The sequence below is a fragment of the Pipistrellus kuhlii genome, unplaced genomic scaffold, assembly GCF_014108245.1.
Source record: "Pipistrellus kuhlii isolate mPipKuh1 unplaced genomic scaffold, mPipKuh1.p scaffold_m20_p_13, whole genome shotgun sequence".
Classification (NCBI taxonomy): Eukaryota; Metazoa; Chordata; class Mammalia; order Chiroptera; family Vespertilionidae; genus Pipistrellus; species Pipistrellus kuhlii.
This window is the reverse complement of record NW_023425438.1, coordinates 32,286,778-32,300,713: the sequence shown is the minus strand read 5'-3', so window position 1 is coordinate 32,300,713 and position 13,936 is coordinate 32,286,778. Positions and strand designations below refer to the sequence as shown.

Below are 13,936 nucleotides of genomic sequence, written 5' to 3'. Positions count from 1 at the left end.
GCCTCAGTGCAGGCACCGGGTCCCCAGCTCCTCCTCCAAGCCCCGAGGGTAATGAATGCCCGAGGACAGAGTTCTCCCTTTAGTTTAGATCCGCTGATCAGAAATGTTTCTGTTGTCTCTCCCTGTGGAATGAAGGGATGGGACGGAAGGGGGGTGGGGGGGAGAATATGTGGAGAGAAAATAGGTTGGAAATGTGAATTCTGTAAAATTTGGTGAAATTGGTTAAGAAAGGCAAACACGTTTGGGAGGGTAGCCCTGCGCCCCGTATGGGGTTGGCGCCCGGAAGCGTGTCCCACAACCGCTGCAGGCGGAGGCCCACGTGGGCGGGAGCTGCCGCGTCTTCCACACGACAGTCACCAAGCTCACGTTACGTAGTCAGAGGAGGCTCGTCTTATTCAAAAACAACGGCTCACAGGGATACACTGAAGCCATTCACGTCCAACAAAAGCTTCGCCAGCGCTCTCCATTTCAGGAAGCCCAACGGCATTTCTCTAACTACTCCACGTGTGTCTGCCTTTATTGACACGCCTGTCATCTCTTTCAGCTGTGGACAGTAGGCTACTGTTACTTCCATTTTACTAATTCATACAGAGAACGTCATCAGGGTTACCTGAAACCCGGCCTTCCCGCTCCCATCCTTCCGTCCTTCCAGGGAAGCGAAGCTGTGGCTTATCAGTCCTTTCCTTTTATATCACGTTTGCTTTCACCTGACTAGACACATGAAATTTTGTTAAATATGTGGAAATTTCCTTTTTATTATTTTTTTCCCAATGAAAGGACGCCCACTTTATTCCCTGGGTCCCAGAGAGGGTAATTAATACCTGAGGACAGAGTTCTCTCTTCTCCCCAAGCAACTGCCTCTTAGGCCAGACTGCCTGCTCGCCGGGACCATCATAGAGCATGTACCTGGCCGATTTTCTGCTCTGCTTGCCTCTTTGAAATAGGACACCTAGAACCAATATAGGCCCTTTGGACAGGTCAGCCAGTGCTACCTGTTCCCAAAGGCCTGGTGACAACTTCCTGTTTAGCAGAGGAAAAGGGATTGGCCACAGGCCTGTCAATCTGGTAGATATGGAGGAGAAGGTATGCTTTGCTGAAGCGTTAGAAACTACAGCTCGTCCACACCCCTGAGCGGGGCGGCGCCTCTGGGCCCTCAACCGTCCAGGTTACCATCTCCGGATAGGCAGAAGCAGCCTGGAGCGTCATGTGATCAGTCTAATCTCCCAGCCGCATACATTTGTATTTATATACACACACACACACACACACACACACACACACTCTGTGTGTGTGCATACTTTTTAAAAGAAATAATATAAGAAGCCCTTGCTATAGGAAGAATGCATCAGATGTCGAGGTCTATTTTGGTGATGGATTGCAGTGCAAATAATACGAATTGTGGTCATAACTCCTAGTAACCCATCTTTAAAAATTCAAAGTAGCAGCATCTATAGATGGCAGAAATTCTACTTCGTCATCTGAGTGAATCCTCTAGCAGTTGGGGGGGGGGGGGGGAGGCATGGTAATGACTTATTTTTATTTATTACTGTGTTTACTGAAGTATAGTTGACATATATCCTGTGGCTCTTGAATCAGCTAAACAAGTGTTGAATCCTTGTGACCTGTCATATTCTTAGGAAGAGGGAGGAGGATTACACATGAAATTGTTGGAGCCCAAATAGACCTTGGGGATCACCCAGTAGACCCCCTGATTTTATACATGAGGAAACTGAGGCCCAAAGAAGTTTAGCAACGTGTCTGAGACGAATGGCCTGGCCTGGCCTCACGGCTGTCCATGTCTCTCTGCGTTGAGCTAGGTGAGCCTAGCATGGCCGTGTGATTCCCAGTTGATGTGGCCGCACTCGGTGAGCGGTTTCCTACCTGCCCTTCCTGTGCCTGTTGAAAACACGCAGGTCCGTCGGCCTCCGGAAGTGGCTCCATGCACCGCGCACTTCCTTCCGTCGGCCCGTGTTCTGGAGACGCGGGGATGATCAAGTGGCAATACCTGTGTGCTCGCCTCTCTGGAGGGGCGGGGTTCATCCCATTTGTCTCCATCCCAGAAGGGAGGAGAACATTGACAAACGCCAGTCTTCTCCTAGTCGCCCCGATACACTCTGTGGGAGTGTCCTACTCGGGGAAAGCTATAAACCAGGAGCCCCTCAACAGTTCCAAGTGTCCCTGAAAAATCAGCCTGGACACCCCTTTCTCTCCCCTAGCCACTGTCTGCCAGCTGCTGCTGCCTTTGTTCTGTATCCCCATCCCCTTTTGGAAAATCAAGGATTTAGCAGGAAAACCCAGGAGAGTTAAAGGGGATACACATTGTCCTGAAAACACTTCTACTTTGAAATGTATAGTCTGACCCACCCCGAATGCCCTCAGGAAGCCCTTGTCTGCTCTAGGATCCTATCCAAGATGGGTAACTTAATTTAAGCAAATTGCTTTCTTCCCTGGTTTAGCCTCTTGGTTTTTTTTCCTCCTTCTCTGAGCTTCCCCTGGTCAAAGAGGTTAACCTTCCAAACGAAGGAGGCTCGTTCCCGGACCCAGGGCACGCGAACAAATGTTCTTGCTTCTTCAAGAACCTCCCAGTGAACTCCAGGGCCCTCCGTCAGTCAGGGGAGGATAGCCACCTTTTTTTTTTTTTTTTTTTTTAGTATATTTTGTTGATTTTTTTACAGAGAGGAAGGGAGAGGGACAGACAGAAACATCGATGAGAGAGAAACATTGACCAGCCGCCTCTTGCACACCCCACACTGGGGATGTGCCCGCAACCAATGCACATGCCCTTGACCAGAATAGAACCGGGAACCTTCCAGTCCTCGGACCGATGTTCTATCCACTGAACCAAACCAGTTTTGGGAAATCCTATTTACAGAATATGCGCCTCACCTAGGAGGGAGCCAGCCACAGCTGTAACAGTAGGCATGGATCTGCTGAGCCCCTTTCTCCATGCAGACCAATTCCCTCCCACACCGGTAGCACTGACCTTGAGGAAAGGCAGTCTCCACCCAGGGTCTTTTGTACGTCAGGCTTTGACTTACTGGCAAGATGTCATAACATTCAAGTCCGTTATTCAGAGGAAAAGTCTATCAACTTTTGAAGCCCCATGGTTTTCCTCTTATTTATTAAATTCCGGGGGATTCTCTGAATTCTCAAAGTTAAGTACAACTTACGTCTGCAGAGCTCAGGCATTGGAAGCTTACAGTGTTTAAAGAAGTTTACCCGATGTTCACTGATAAATTTGAGCCTCTTTTTTCCTTCCTCTGGGCCCAGGTCTGGGTTGTGTACCCATCTAGGATGTCCCTCCTCAAGGAAGCTCCCTGGCCTTGCCCATGTCACCTTCTGTGAACCCGCATCCCACAAGCACCCAGCCCAAACCCAAACCCTTCAGGGAAGGGATGGGATTGGTGCTCTCAGAGTGGATTTGGTCAGGCTGGTCGGTACTCGGCTCAGTTTCTAAGGTTAGCAGTGCCCACCCTTTCATCTCAGGATGCTGAACTCTCACTTCCGCCTCCTTCCCTTCTCACTCTCCTGTTCTTTCTCTGTTCTCCTCATCAAGGTCTTGTCTCAGCTCACTGCCCTGTTAGAGGGTCACGCAAGCTTGTTAATTACTCAAAGTATGTGAGTTTTTATAGTGATCACTGGAAATTTATTTTTAAAAAGGTAAGCAGGGTGTCCTAGCCGGTTTGGCTCAGTGGATAGAGCATTGGCCTGTAGACTGAAGGGTCCCAGGTTCAATTCCAGGGTTGAGGGCTCAATCCCCAGTAGGGGGCATGCTGGAGGCAGCTGATCAATGATTCTCATCATTGATGTTTCTCTCCCTCTCTGAAATCAATATATATATATATATATGATCAATTAAAAAGACAAGCAGGGCCACTAATTGCCTCTGTTTTTCCACATCATGCTGGAAGCCCTGGCAAAAATTGTAAGATAAGAAAAATATGGTATAAATACTGGTAAAGATACCAGGCTATCTTTTGTGGGTAATATGATTTACTGAGAAAAACCCAAAGTCACTATGTGAACTTCTATAAGAAATTAAGCGAGGTGACCAGATACCGGACCAACAGAATCAGTAACTTTTCTGTAATCGGCAGTACCAGCTTAAAAAAAAAAAAAAGGAAATGTTTCATCTCATTTCATTTTTTAATAACTCTTGAGGACAGTTTCAGCTCCATTTCTGCAGATCTGAAAACTGGAGTTAGACGTCACCTTGACCTATCAGTAGCAGAGAATGATTCAAATCCAGTCTGTCTGAGCTAAGACCCTGGTCTCGAACATCATCATATTCCACCGCCTTTCTTTCGTCCGGTCCTTTTTTTAAGTCGCAAACTTCTTAGCTGGACATGGTTTTCATCCCGGGCACTGACACTGAGACAGAGTCAAACTCAGAGGCTGCTGTGGAGGACGCGCGTGCAGGTGCAGTGGCTCGGGGAGCCTGGTGCTGCAGCTGCCTCTCTTCGGGGGGCTGAGGGCCTCTGCTTTTGTGCTTCTGGAGTTCAAACCTGCAGCAGCCGAGAGACGCCCTCGGGAGAGCGAGGTGGGTTTAAGACGCAGTCTTTCCACAAGGAAGGAGAAACCGTCAGGTGGGTGGGGGTCAGGAGCTTGTGCACCCAAGAATCGGTCATCTCCTAGCAGCTTGCTTGTGGATGTGAGCGGAGGCCACTGTCCTCCTGCTGTGAGGGGAAACCGCGAGCAGTTAGGTCAGCAGGGCATGTGGGCAGGAGGCATTTCCCCTCGCTGCTCCTGGAGATGCCCTGGTGGGACATGTGTGCAGGCCACACCGCTCCAAGATCTGTCTGATATATAGATCCGGCACGGCCTCTGCTTCCCATGGAGCCTCGCCAGCAGGCTCTCCTTTCCCGGGTCCAAACCCACACCGAGCAGGCTGGCAGGGAAGGCTGTGGGCCGGGCCAGGCCCTACCCTCAGCCCGGCCCTCGGGAAGCGGTGAACTGTGGGCATACCTCAAAGGTGGCTGGCTTTCCTGCTCCTTTGCACCAACCCGTCACTAGGTTAGGAGACCTTGGAAGGCCTTCCTCAGCCTCGCGTTTGGGAAGCTTTGCACTTGACCTTGAGGAGGTGGGGTGGGGTGCTGCTTGGTTCTAGGGAGGTCAGGCGGGGGCATCTCTGATTGGCTCAGGAATACCGGGAAAACTGGGTGTGCCCCGTTTCTCAGAATGACTTCCTACACATTGTGAACCTGGCCCTGGGCGGATGAGGGTCACAGCTGACTAACTCAGAGGTGACCGCGATGAGTTAGCCGGTTTCTGAGACGTCGGTGCTGAGTGCATGTTACCGTGGTCAGCGCCCGGGTAGCTTCTAGCCTGAGAGATGACCGTCATGTGGGCGTTGGAGAAGGAAGTGACCCTTGAGATGTGAGTCATGCTGAGGGCCTTATCTGCTTACTCAGGAAGTCCTTAGTGAAATCTTTGGAAACCTTTGTATCGTGAGACGCCATGTGCCTGACACCCCCTTACTTGCTGGCTTTTTCTGTCATGCAGGGTGCCCCTTCTTACGTGAGGTGGGCCTTTGTTGAGGTTCACACAGTTCCTCTCAGAGGCGGCGTTGGAATGGCTGACCTGCGTGTGAGAAGCAGGGTGTGGGGTGCTGAACTCCAGGGGGCTCGACAGTCAGGCTGTCCACATCTGGGTTAGCCACAGCCGGTCAGCAGGTCCCTGCCTCTCTGAGTCTTCGTTTTCCTATGTGTGATGTAGAGGCGCTCTTTTACCTGCGATTGTTCACGTGTGCCCCTGCCTGGCACATGGCACATACGTACTCTCATCACCGGGGAGTTCTGGGCTTTGTTGTCGGATCGGCAGCAAAGTGGGTGAGAGCTGGACAGCAGGCAGAGCGTGGAAGAAAGGAAGAGATTCTTGTGCGTCCGCCTGCTCTCTTCCCGTTACTGATATTTACTAATTATTTCCTCTCTGAACCAATTGGCGGGGAGGGGGGGGGGGGGCTTTGTGGTCTTGGCTGACATCTGCAGGAAGCGGGTGTCTCGGGGGTGCTGGGTCTGCAGCCTTCCCACCGTGGGCCCCCTCAGTCCCCGGAATGGCTGCACGCAAGAGGCCGAGGAGGGAGGCGGCAGGCTGCGCGCCCAGGTCACCCCGGCCGCTGTGGAGGGGAGCCGGGGTCACCGGGAGGCCAGGGGAGGGACGCAGGTGGAGCCGCCGCCTCAGAGCGGGGATGGGGAGTGAGGAGAAGTGTGCCCGTGTGGTGAGCCCAGCACAGCTGGCTTCCGTTACCAAAGGGGGTGTCAGGATTCAGGCTGGACTGGACCCCAAAGCTCAGATGTTGTCCGTGGGGGTTGCCTTCTCTAAGGTTTCGCTTCACTTCATCCTCAGAAGGTGCCTTCCCAGCGCCCTCACCACAATCCCAGGCTCAGGGGACCCTTGGGTCTTAACCTGAGATAAAAAGCCAGCATCTTTTCTGAACTCCGTCAGAGATCTTTCTGGATGGCCGGAGGGGACCATGTGTCCACATCTGGCTGAGCCACGGCGGGTGGGGGGATCGGACTCCGGCATCAGCTCCGCATCACTCGGACCAAACCGATAGGAAAACTCCAGGCAGACTGGGTCCCTGTAGGGAAGCTGCACGTGTCCACCGAGTTTTAAAAATTAACAGCAGTTCATTGCATAACGGAAATGAGTCTTCTTTTTCCTAAATACCTTGTAGTCCCACTTTTCTGAGCATTTACTTCTTTACAAACGGGCAGAGGGGTGGGAATAACTCACCCGTCTATTTGTTCAAGCCCTGCCTTGCCCCCAGAAGGATTGATGGCACGGACAAAAGACATGTAGAATAAAAAGACAAAGTGGACGCTGAGAGCAACAGCCAAGGAGAGGAAGACGTTCCCAGATACAAGAAAAACCTTTTCCTTTGTGTGGGGGTGGGCAAGGGTCCCCGACCCCATGGGGGTGGAAGGTGGGGTGCCCTGGTTGTAAAGACGGAACAGCTTTTACAAGCATGTGGGGGGTGCGAGTGGCTGTGGAGGGTGCCATCACCTGGCCTCCTTCACGGAGTCTTGGGTGGGAGCAGGAAGCACCCAGGTGGTAGGTACATCGGGGAGGCAGTGGGCCCGCCTGTGCTCCGGCCACAGTCCATCCCAGCATCTGCTCACCTTCCCAAGACGCCATCGGGAGGCTCCGGGCTGGATTGGATGCGGCTGCTGGGGAGACTGCTCTGTGGGCCCCTCCTCACTCTGCAGTCGTCCATCTTGCTGCCAGTTTAAAGTGGGCCCCAAAGATGTCGTCCTGCAAAATTTCTGGGAAGCCAGGACCCATGATCCCCCAGGGTATCCTTATCTCTTTCTCAGGTTGGGGTTAGCCACACGTGTAAACATTGGGGTTTGATTGTGTGTGTGTGTGTGTGTGTGTGTGTGTGTGTGTGTGTGTTTGCACCTCCCCTGCTTGCCAGGGTGCCTTGGAACTAGCGCCACAAACGGGACGACCATCCTTGGCCAAACCGGGCTGCCCCAGCGGGAGGCCTGCTGTAGTGAGCCCGGCCCCCAAGCCTGGCCGCTACTCCTACCTTCGAGAAAACAAACCCAACCGCCCGGGGTCTGGCGGCCACATCGTGTTCAGACAACCTCGCCCTTCAGGGGGCCTCCCGCCTCCCGCGGCCAGGATAAACGCACGGCTTCGGGAAGTCCAGCAGGCTGCCACAAGGCGGGTCGACGGCGTGTGAGGGTTCGGCTTTTCCCAGTTAACTCTCCGTTACCTCCCTCCAAACAGACAGCTACAGACAGTTCTTCTAATTCCTCTCAGAAGAGGGAACAACCGACCCGGACAATCTCCTCCCCCACGTCCTGCGAGCACCGGAGGATTTACACCCTGGGCCACCTCCACGACCCCTACCCCCCGGACCACTATCACCTCGAACAGGTGAGCAGCTGTCTCCCTCCTCTGAGGTGCTCGGGGCGGGGGCTCCTTCCTCTCCCCGAGCCTAGGCCCCTTCCGTCCAACTTTGTCCCGCCCCACCCCACCTCGCCGGCGGGGGTGGCAGCTCACCCTCGCTTAGAGGCTTCTGTGTGCCAGATCCCTCGTACTACCCTGTTTCCCCGAAAATAGGACAGTGTCTTAATTTTTTTTCTCCCAAAGTTGCGCTAGGTCTTATTTTCGGAGGATGTCTTATTTTCGGGGAAACGCGGTAGATCTCGTTTAATCCTCGCAAATGGCCCCACGAGGCAGGCCCTCGGCTCCCCGCTTTGTAGATGAGGAAGCTGAGGCTCAGAGAGATGGAGTCCCCCGGGGAACAGATTCCAATGGAAGTCTGTGCTCACCCCCGCGCCGTGCCGCCCCCTGCGGAGGCCTCGGACCCGGGGTGGGCGCACAAAGCCCCGGCCGGGCCTGAAGATGCCGCACACCTGGCTCTCGCCCTGGTGGCTCGGGCGGCAGGCCCGGGCCTGCTCGGGGAAATGGAGCCTGGAATTCAATAACTCAACAAATATTTACCAAGGGGCTGTTTTGCAGAGCAGGTTTCCAAACTGTGGGGCTGGGACTGGTGCCCGTGGAGGGCGATGTGGCCACCGGTCTGCTTTGAAAAGAGAAAAAAAAGGAGCACAGTGAACGTAAAGCTGGGTTTCTGTGACTCCTTTAAGAAATCTTTCTGTTGTATGCTTCCCAATAGTTTAGCATTAAAATTTTTTTAAATGATGGTAGCAGTAGATAAGAACTGACTTCTTGACTCTCCTGGCTTTGCAAAATAAAAAAAAATTAGCAAAGCCTGTAACAGCTCCCCAGATTTGTTTTGAAATCCTACAGGACTGTGATTCTGTGAAGCCCGGGAAGCTCTCATGTCAAGATTGTCACGGGAATTAGGGCAAAGGGTGTGAGAGGCGGCCCTGCTCACAGTCCATTGGGAAGCGATGGGGGAACCGAACTGCCATGTAAAAATGCTGTAACTATTACAATGACAGTGGCAGCCGGTATGGAGCACATCCCGTGTGGCAGGCTCAGTGCAAGTACCGAGGAGATTCTTTCGATTCACAACAGCCCCATGCAGTCTGACAGTCGGGGGAAACTGAGGCTCAGGCACAGCCACTTCCCAGGAAATTGCACGGCCCGGATATGACTCCAGTGGGTTTGCCCAGAACCGTGCTCTTTTCCCTTTAAAAAAAAAAAAAAAAAGCCTTCATGCCCCACGGACTTCTAAGGTGGAAAACTGGCTACCTGCTGAGAGGACTCTTGGCCCGAAGGCAGAATGCGGGGGGGGGGGGGGGGGGGGGGGGGGGTTGGGGCTAGAGGGTGTGGCTCTGGGTCACAGGTTCCAGTTCTGTCACTATCTGTGTGATCCTGGCAGGATTCTAACTCAGGCAGCCGGCCTCCGGAGCCTGTGCTCTTAACCTTTTGTTACCTGGGCATCGTATCTTCCCAACCTGATTCCACGGTTCTTGTAGTTCCCGGTAGCCCCCTTTTGCTCTTTTTGAACACGACACACAGTGAGAAATGCATTTTATAGGGTGACCCAGAGCGCACGTATTGTATATATGCATAGATGATGAAAAGTACTTACCCTTCTAACGTGCTGTGTAACTCCCGTATTCGCCTATTTCACTGAAGGAAACATTTAAAAAGTTGATCATACAACAGAGAACATACTGTACAAAACCAGGCAGAAATCAGGCACCCTCACCTTCTGCTTCTTGACCTGGGTGTGTCCAGCTTCTGAAAATGCAAACTATTCTTACAGTGGGCATCCTTTCCTATGAAATTCGTGCACAGGAGGGGGGTGTCCCTGAGCCCTGCCTGCACCCTCCCCAATGTGGGATCCCTCTCACAATCCGGGACTGCAGGCTCCTAACCATTCACCTGCCTGCCTGATTGTCCCTAAACGCTTCTGCCTGCCTGATCGCCCCCAACTGCCCTCCCCTGCTAGCCTGATCACCCCTAACTGCCTCTGCCTTAGCCCCTGCCACCGTGGCTTTGTCCAGAAGGCAGGCAGGACGACTGGAAGATGTCTACCTGGTCTCATTAGCATATCGCCCCTTTATTAGTATAGATAGTTATAAAATAAATTAGAAAAAGGGAGGAGGATAAAAGCCGTCCTCGGCCCACTCAATGGATTCCCCACCCAGGAATGGATTGAGACTCCCCGTGTGATGTCCAGTCATTCCAGGACGGGTCAGTTTCTTAAAAGAAACGCCTTTGTCAAGGTGAAAAGTACATGTTAGATTTTTTTTTTTTTCCTCTTTCTCTGCCACTGCTGAAAAATGCCGTCTCTCTTCCCCTGGGGCAGCCGCTGCCCAGGCCGTACCGCCAGGTGAGCTTCCCGGACGACGACGAGGAGATCGTGCGCATCAACCCGCGGGAGCGGGTGTGGGTGACGGGCTACGAGGACTACCGGCACGCGCCCGCGCGGGGCAAGGCGCCCGGCCCCGCCGACGACCCCGACGCCTACGTGCGCTTCGCCAAGGGCGAGGCGCCCAAGCACGACTACACCTACCCCTACGTGGGCGCCCCGGACTGCGGCCTGGGCCTGGGCGAGGACCCCAAGGGGCGCGGGGCCGGCGTGATCAAGACGCAGCCGTCGCGGGGCAAGGCGCGGCGGCGGCCGGAGGAGGGCGAGCGCTCCCGCTGCGAGTACTGCAGGGACCTGTTCAGCCACGAGGACAACCGGCGCGGCCGCTGCCAGGACGCGCCCGACGCCGCCAGGACTTGCATCCGCCGCGTGAGCTGCATGTGGTGCGCGGACAGCCTGCTCTACCACTGCATGTCGGACCCCGAGGGCGACTACACGGACCCCTGCTCCTGCGACACCAGCGACGACAAGTTCTGCCTCCGGTGGATGGCCCTGGTCGCGCTGTCCTTCCTGGCGCCCTGTATGTGCTGCTACCTGCCCCTGCGCGCCTGCTACCACTGCGGCGTGCTGTGCAGGTGCTGCGGCGGCAGGCACAAAGCGGCCGCCTGACTCCACGCTCCTCCCTCCCTCCTCCCTCCCCGCCAGGAGGGACCGTGTCTCCCGCACACGTGTAGCCTCCCCCCTGCTCCTCCCTGGGGCGCCATTCCAGCCCGGGGGACCCTCCTGCGGGCTCTGCACCTCCCAGCCACCCAGCCATCCCTGCGCACAGTGTTCTAAAGAAAGGAACCCCCTCCATCCCCCGCCGCGTAGACTCGTGTATTGATAATCTGTAATCAAGCTAACTGTCTCATCCCTGTGTTGATTCCCTGCCCACCTCCCTCTTCTAATTCAAAGGCCCCTGCCATCTGAACGGCTGCTTTTTTTTTTTTTTTTTTTTTCGCTTTTTTTAAATGGGTCTTGTAGTTGGTTTTTCCAGAGCATCGAAGGCTATCTTTGTCTAGGCTCAGCTTGCCAGTGGCTAACCAGCATTACCTGGAAGTGTGATGTCAGAAGGAGGAAACCCCAACCAGAAGTATTTTAACCCCAGGGTAGCTGTGACGTCTAGGAGGCGAGCTAGTGGACAGACTTCTACCGTCCAACAAGGCCGCCCTGACTTTTCTAAAGCTGATCTTCCCCCCTGTGAGCCGCCGTTTCCGTCTCCAGCCCATCATCGTTTTCCGCCCCCCTTCCCTGCCCCCCAAACCTGCCAGTTCTTCAGGAGGCAGACATTTCACCCCTAAACATGACTATGAATTGAGCCTTAACTTCAGATTCACTTGGGAGAATCAGGAAAACTCCTTCCACGGCATCACATCCTCTCTAGCCAGGGCTAGAAAAGGAGAGTTCCGGTTCCCCTGAGTCTCCCCCGTTCCCCCTAAGGTAGAACTTTTTAAAATTGTGTCGCCACCACTTCCAAAAAAATTTAGCAATATTGGGAGAAAAATGCTAATCAGTAAATTTGCTTGCTGTTTTGGAAACCAAATACTCTCTCTTTAAACACAAACCGGTGTTGGAAACACTAAGGTTCCGGTCAATATAAAACGGAAGGAGCTCCCCTCTCCCCACTGAGGGTTTTCCGCTCACCGGCGGGGGGAGTGTTAAATGATGTAAATCTGAGGAGTGGTGGGCTGCATTTCGCACGTGGGTTTGTGTTCTTCTTTTGGACTCAATGTCACGCCACCGAATTCTTCATTTATACTTAGGAAAAAACAAGGCCATATGTAAAAACCCCTCCGATGCCTAAGTGTCTTTCTCCTGCACCTCCAAACCCAGACTGGCCACTTGGTGTGCACACATGATTGAGTCAGCAGACTAGGGCCTACCTGTCGCCTTGCCACATGTGGGAGGCTTCGAATTAGCTGGAAAAGATTTATTTTTCTAACCTATCGCAAGGAATCGCCAAATCTGAGGGCAGGGAGAAGGCACGTGCAGAGTGGTGGACCTGAGCCCAGCATAGGACAATCAGGAGGACGTGGAGAACCTAGGGCAGGTTTGTCCAACACTGTTCTTCCCGCCACGATCTGCCCGCGGCAACTGCTCGCTGAGGGCATGGCCTGGTCCCTCACCCCTCGCTTCCCCCGCCCTTCTCTATTGCACACAGGACACACCAGTCTTCAAGGGAAGGGACTTTTGCCCCCGTCTTCCCATCGTACTGGGAAAGTGCTAGCCACGCTTACCTTCATGGAATGCTTTCAGCTCTCCCGAGAAGCCCGTCGAAATTTCTTGAGTCAGATCGCCAGTGCCAATGCCCGCTGTGCTCCTGAGTTAGTCAGTAGACGTTTTCATTGGTTGGAGTGCCTGGTTGGGCCTTCCGGGCTGGAAAGGGACCGGAGAGGGTTGTCAGACAGGTGATGGGAGGAAGGAGCATTGCTTCCCTGCCCGGAGAACATCTCGCCAAACCGCAGCCAGCCTCCCAAGGTTGTGGAGAGACCACCCCCACGCCCCACGGTCTTTCTCAAGGTCTCCTCTCTACAAAGCACAACACTAATGTATGTTTCGTTAGACCTCGGTTCCAGTGCCCCTATTTATTTCAGTGAGAATACCCCAGCAGCTTTCTGTCCGTCTGCCCTCGCTGGTCTGTTTCTTCCTTCACCCCCTGACCTGGTCCACCTAGTGAATCTGACTCCGCCCATGCTTGTTGGTTTGTGAAGGCCGCGGTTCAGGGCCCAGGGCAGCCGTGGGGACATGTATGTACATACGTCCCTCTCTCATCGCCACACTGCAGCTGGACAGTGTGCAGTATTCCCCCAGTCAGCTCTGCCATACTGACGTCCATCATTGGAGAGAAACTATTCAGATTTTATTTTTGTATCTGTGGTAACAACACATTAACCAAAAGATTATCTGTTTGGAAGCTTCTCCCGACAACGCCCCTCTAGGCTATTTGCTCACATTAACAAATTAAAGTGCCTGAAGCATCATTCATTCTTGACCTGTAACTAAAAAACCCTGTTGTATGGATTTTTTTTTTTTTATAATAACCCTTTTTACCTCCGTGTAAAGAATATATATACAAGTGTATGATGTACATTTTAAGTTCTTAACTCTTTTTTTTTATGGTTTCTAATATGTATGACCAATGTAGCCATTGCTTTAAACTGTAAATATAAACACATCCTACGAGATCGCTGGCTTCGGGCTGTCTGTCGGGCCAGAGACGGGGCGGGCCGTATCAGAGCCACGGCGGGTGTGGGAGTTCGCATCACAGGATGGGAAGGGGCTTCTCTCTCGGAGGAGGAGGATGTGGGGAGGCAGGTCTGTTTGTGTGAGGCCCTTCCCAGCAAAGTCCTATTCCCAAGGCTCCTCAGCTCGGCTGCCTCAAGTGAAAGGAATGCTGCATGTCAGCACCCGGGGAACACCCCCTCTCCCCGGCCAGCCTTCCCCAGGCCAGCTCCTCCGAGGGAACAGCTGTACTTCCTCCCAGTTGTTTTCCACCAACTTCTGCTAAGCTGTGTGTGTGTGTGTGTGTGTGTGTGTGTGTGTGTAAGACAGTTTCCACCAACACCAATTGTGTTTTTTTTAATATATATATATTTTTTAATTTTTTATTCATTTCTTTTTAAAATATATTTTATTGATTTTTCACAGAGAGGAAGA

General features: G+C 53.2%; 1 protein-coding gene across 5 annotated transcripts in view; it reads left to right on the top strand.

Moving 5' to 3' along the window:
• The window catches only part of SPRED2 (sprouty related EVH1 domain containing 2), a 123,190-nt gene extending 109,726 nt beyond the window's left edge, over positions 1–13,464 (top strand). For 3 of the 5 annotated variants that reach the window (XM_036435536.2, XM_036435533.2, XM_036435537.2), the window contains 2 exons: positions 7,735–7,884; positions 10,238–13,464. In XM_036435536.2, the coding sequence (XP_036291429.1) occupies positions 7,735–7,884; positions 10,238–10,909 (822 nt within the window). In that variant the 3' untranslated portion in view covers positions 10,910–13,464. Of the gene's footprint in view, positions 1–7,734; positions 7,885–8,924; positions 8,928–10,237 lie in introns of all 5 variants that reach the window. The other 2 variants (XM_045580828.1, XM_045580829.1) reach the window with 1 other exon arrangement.
• Positions 13,465–13,936: the final 472 nt, after the last annotated feature.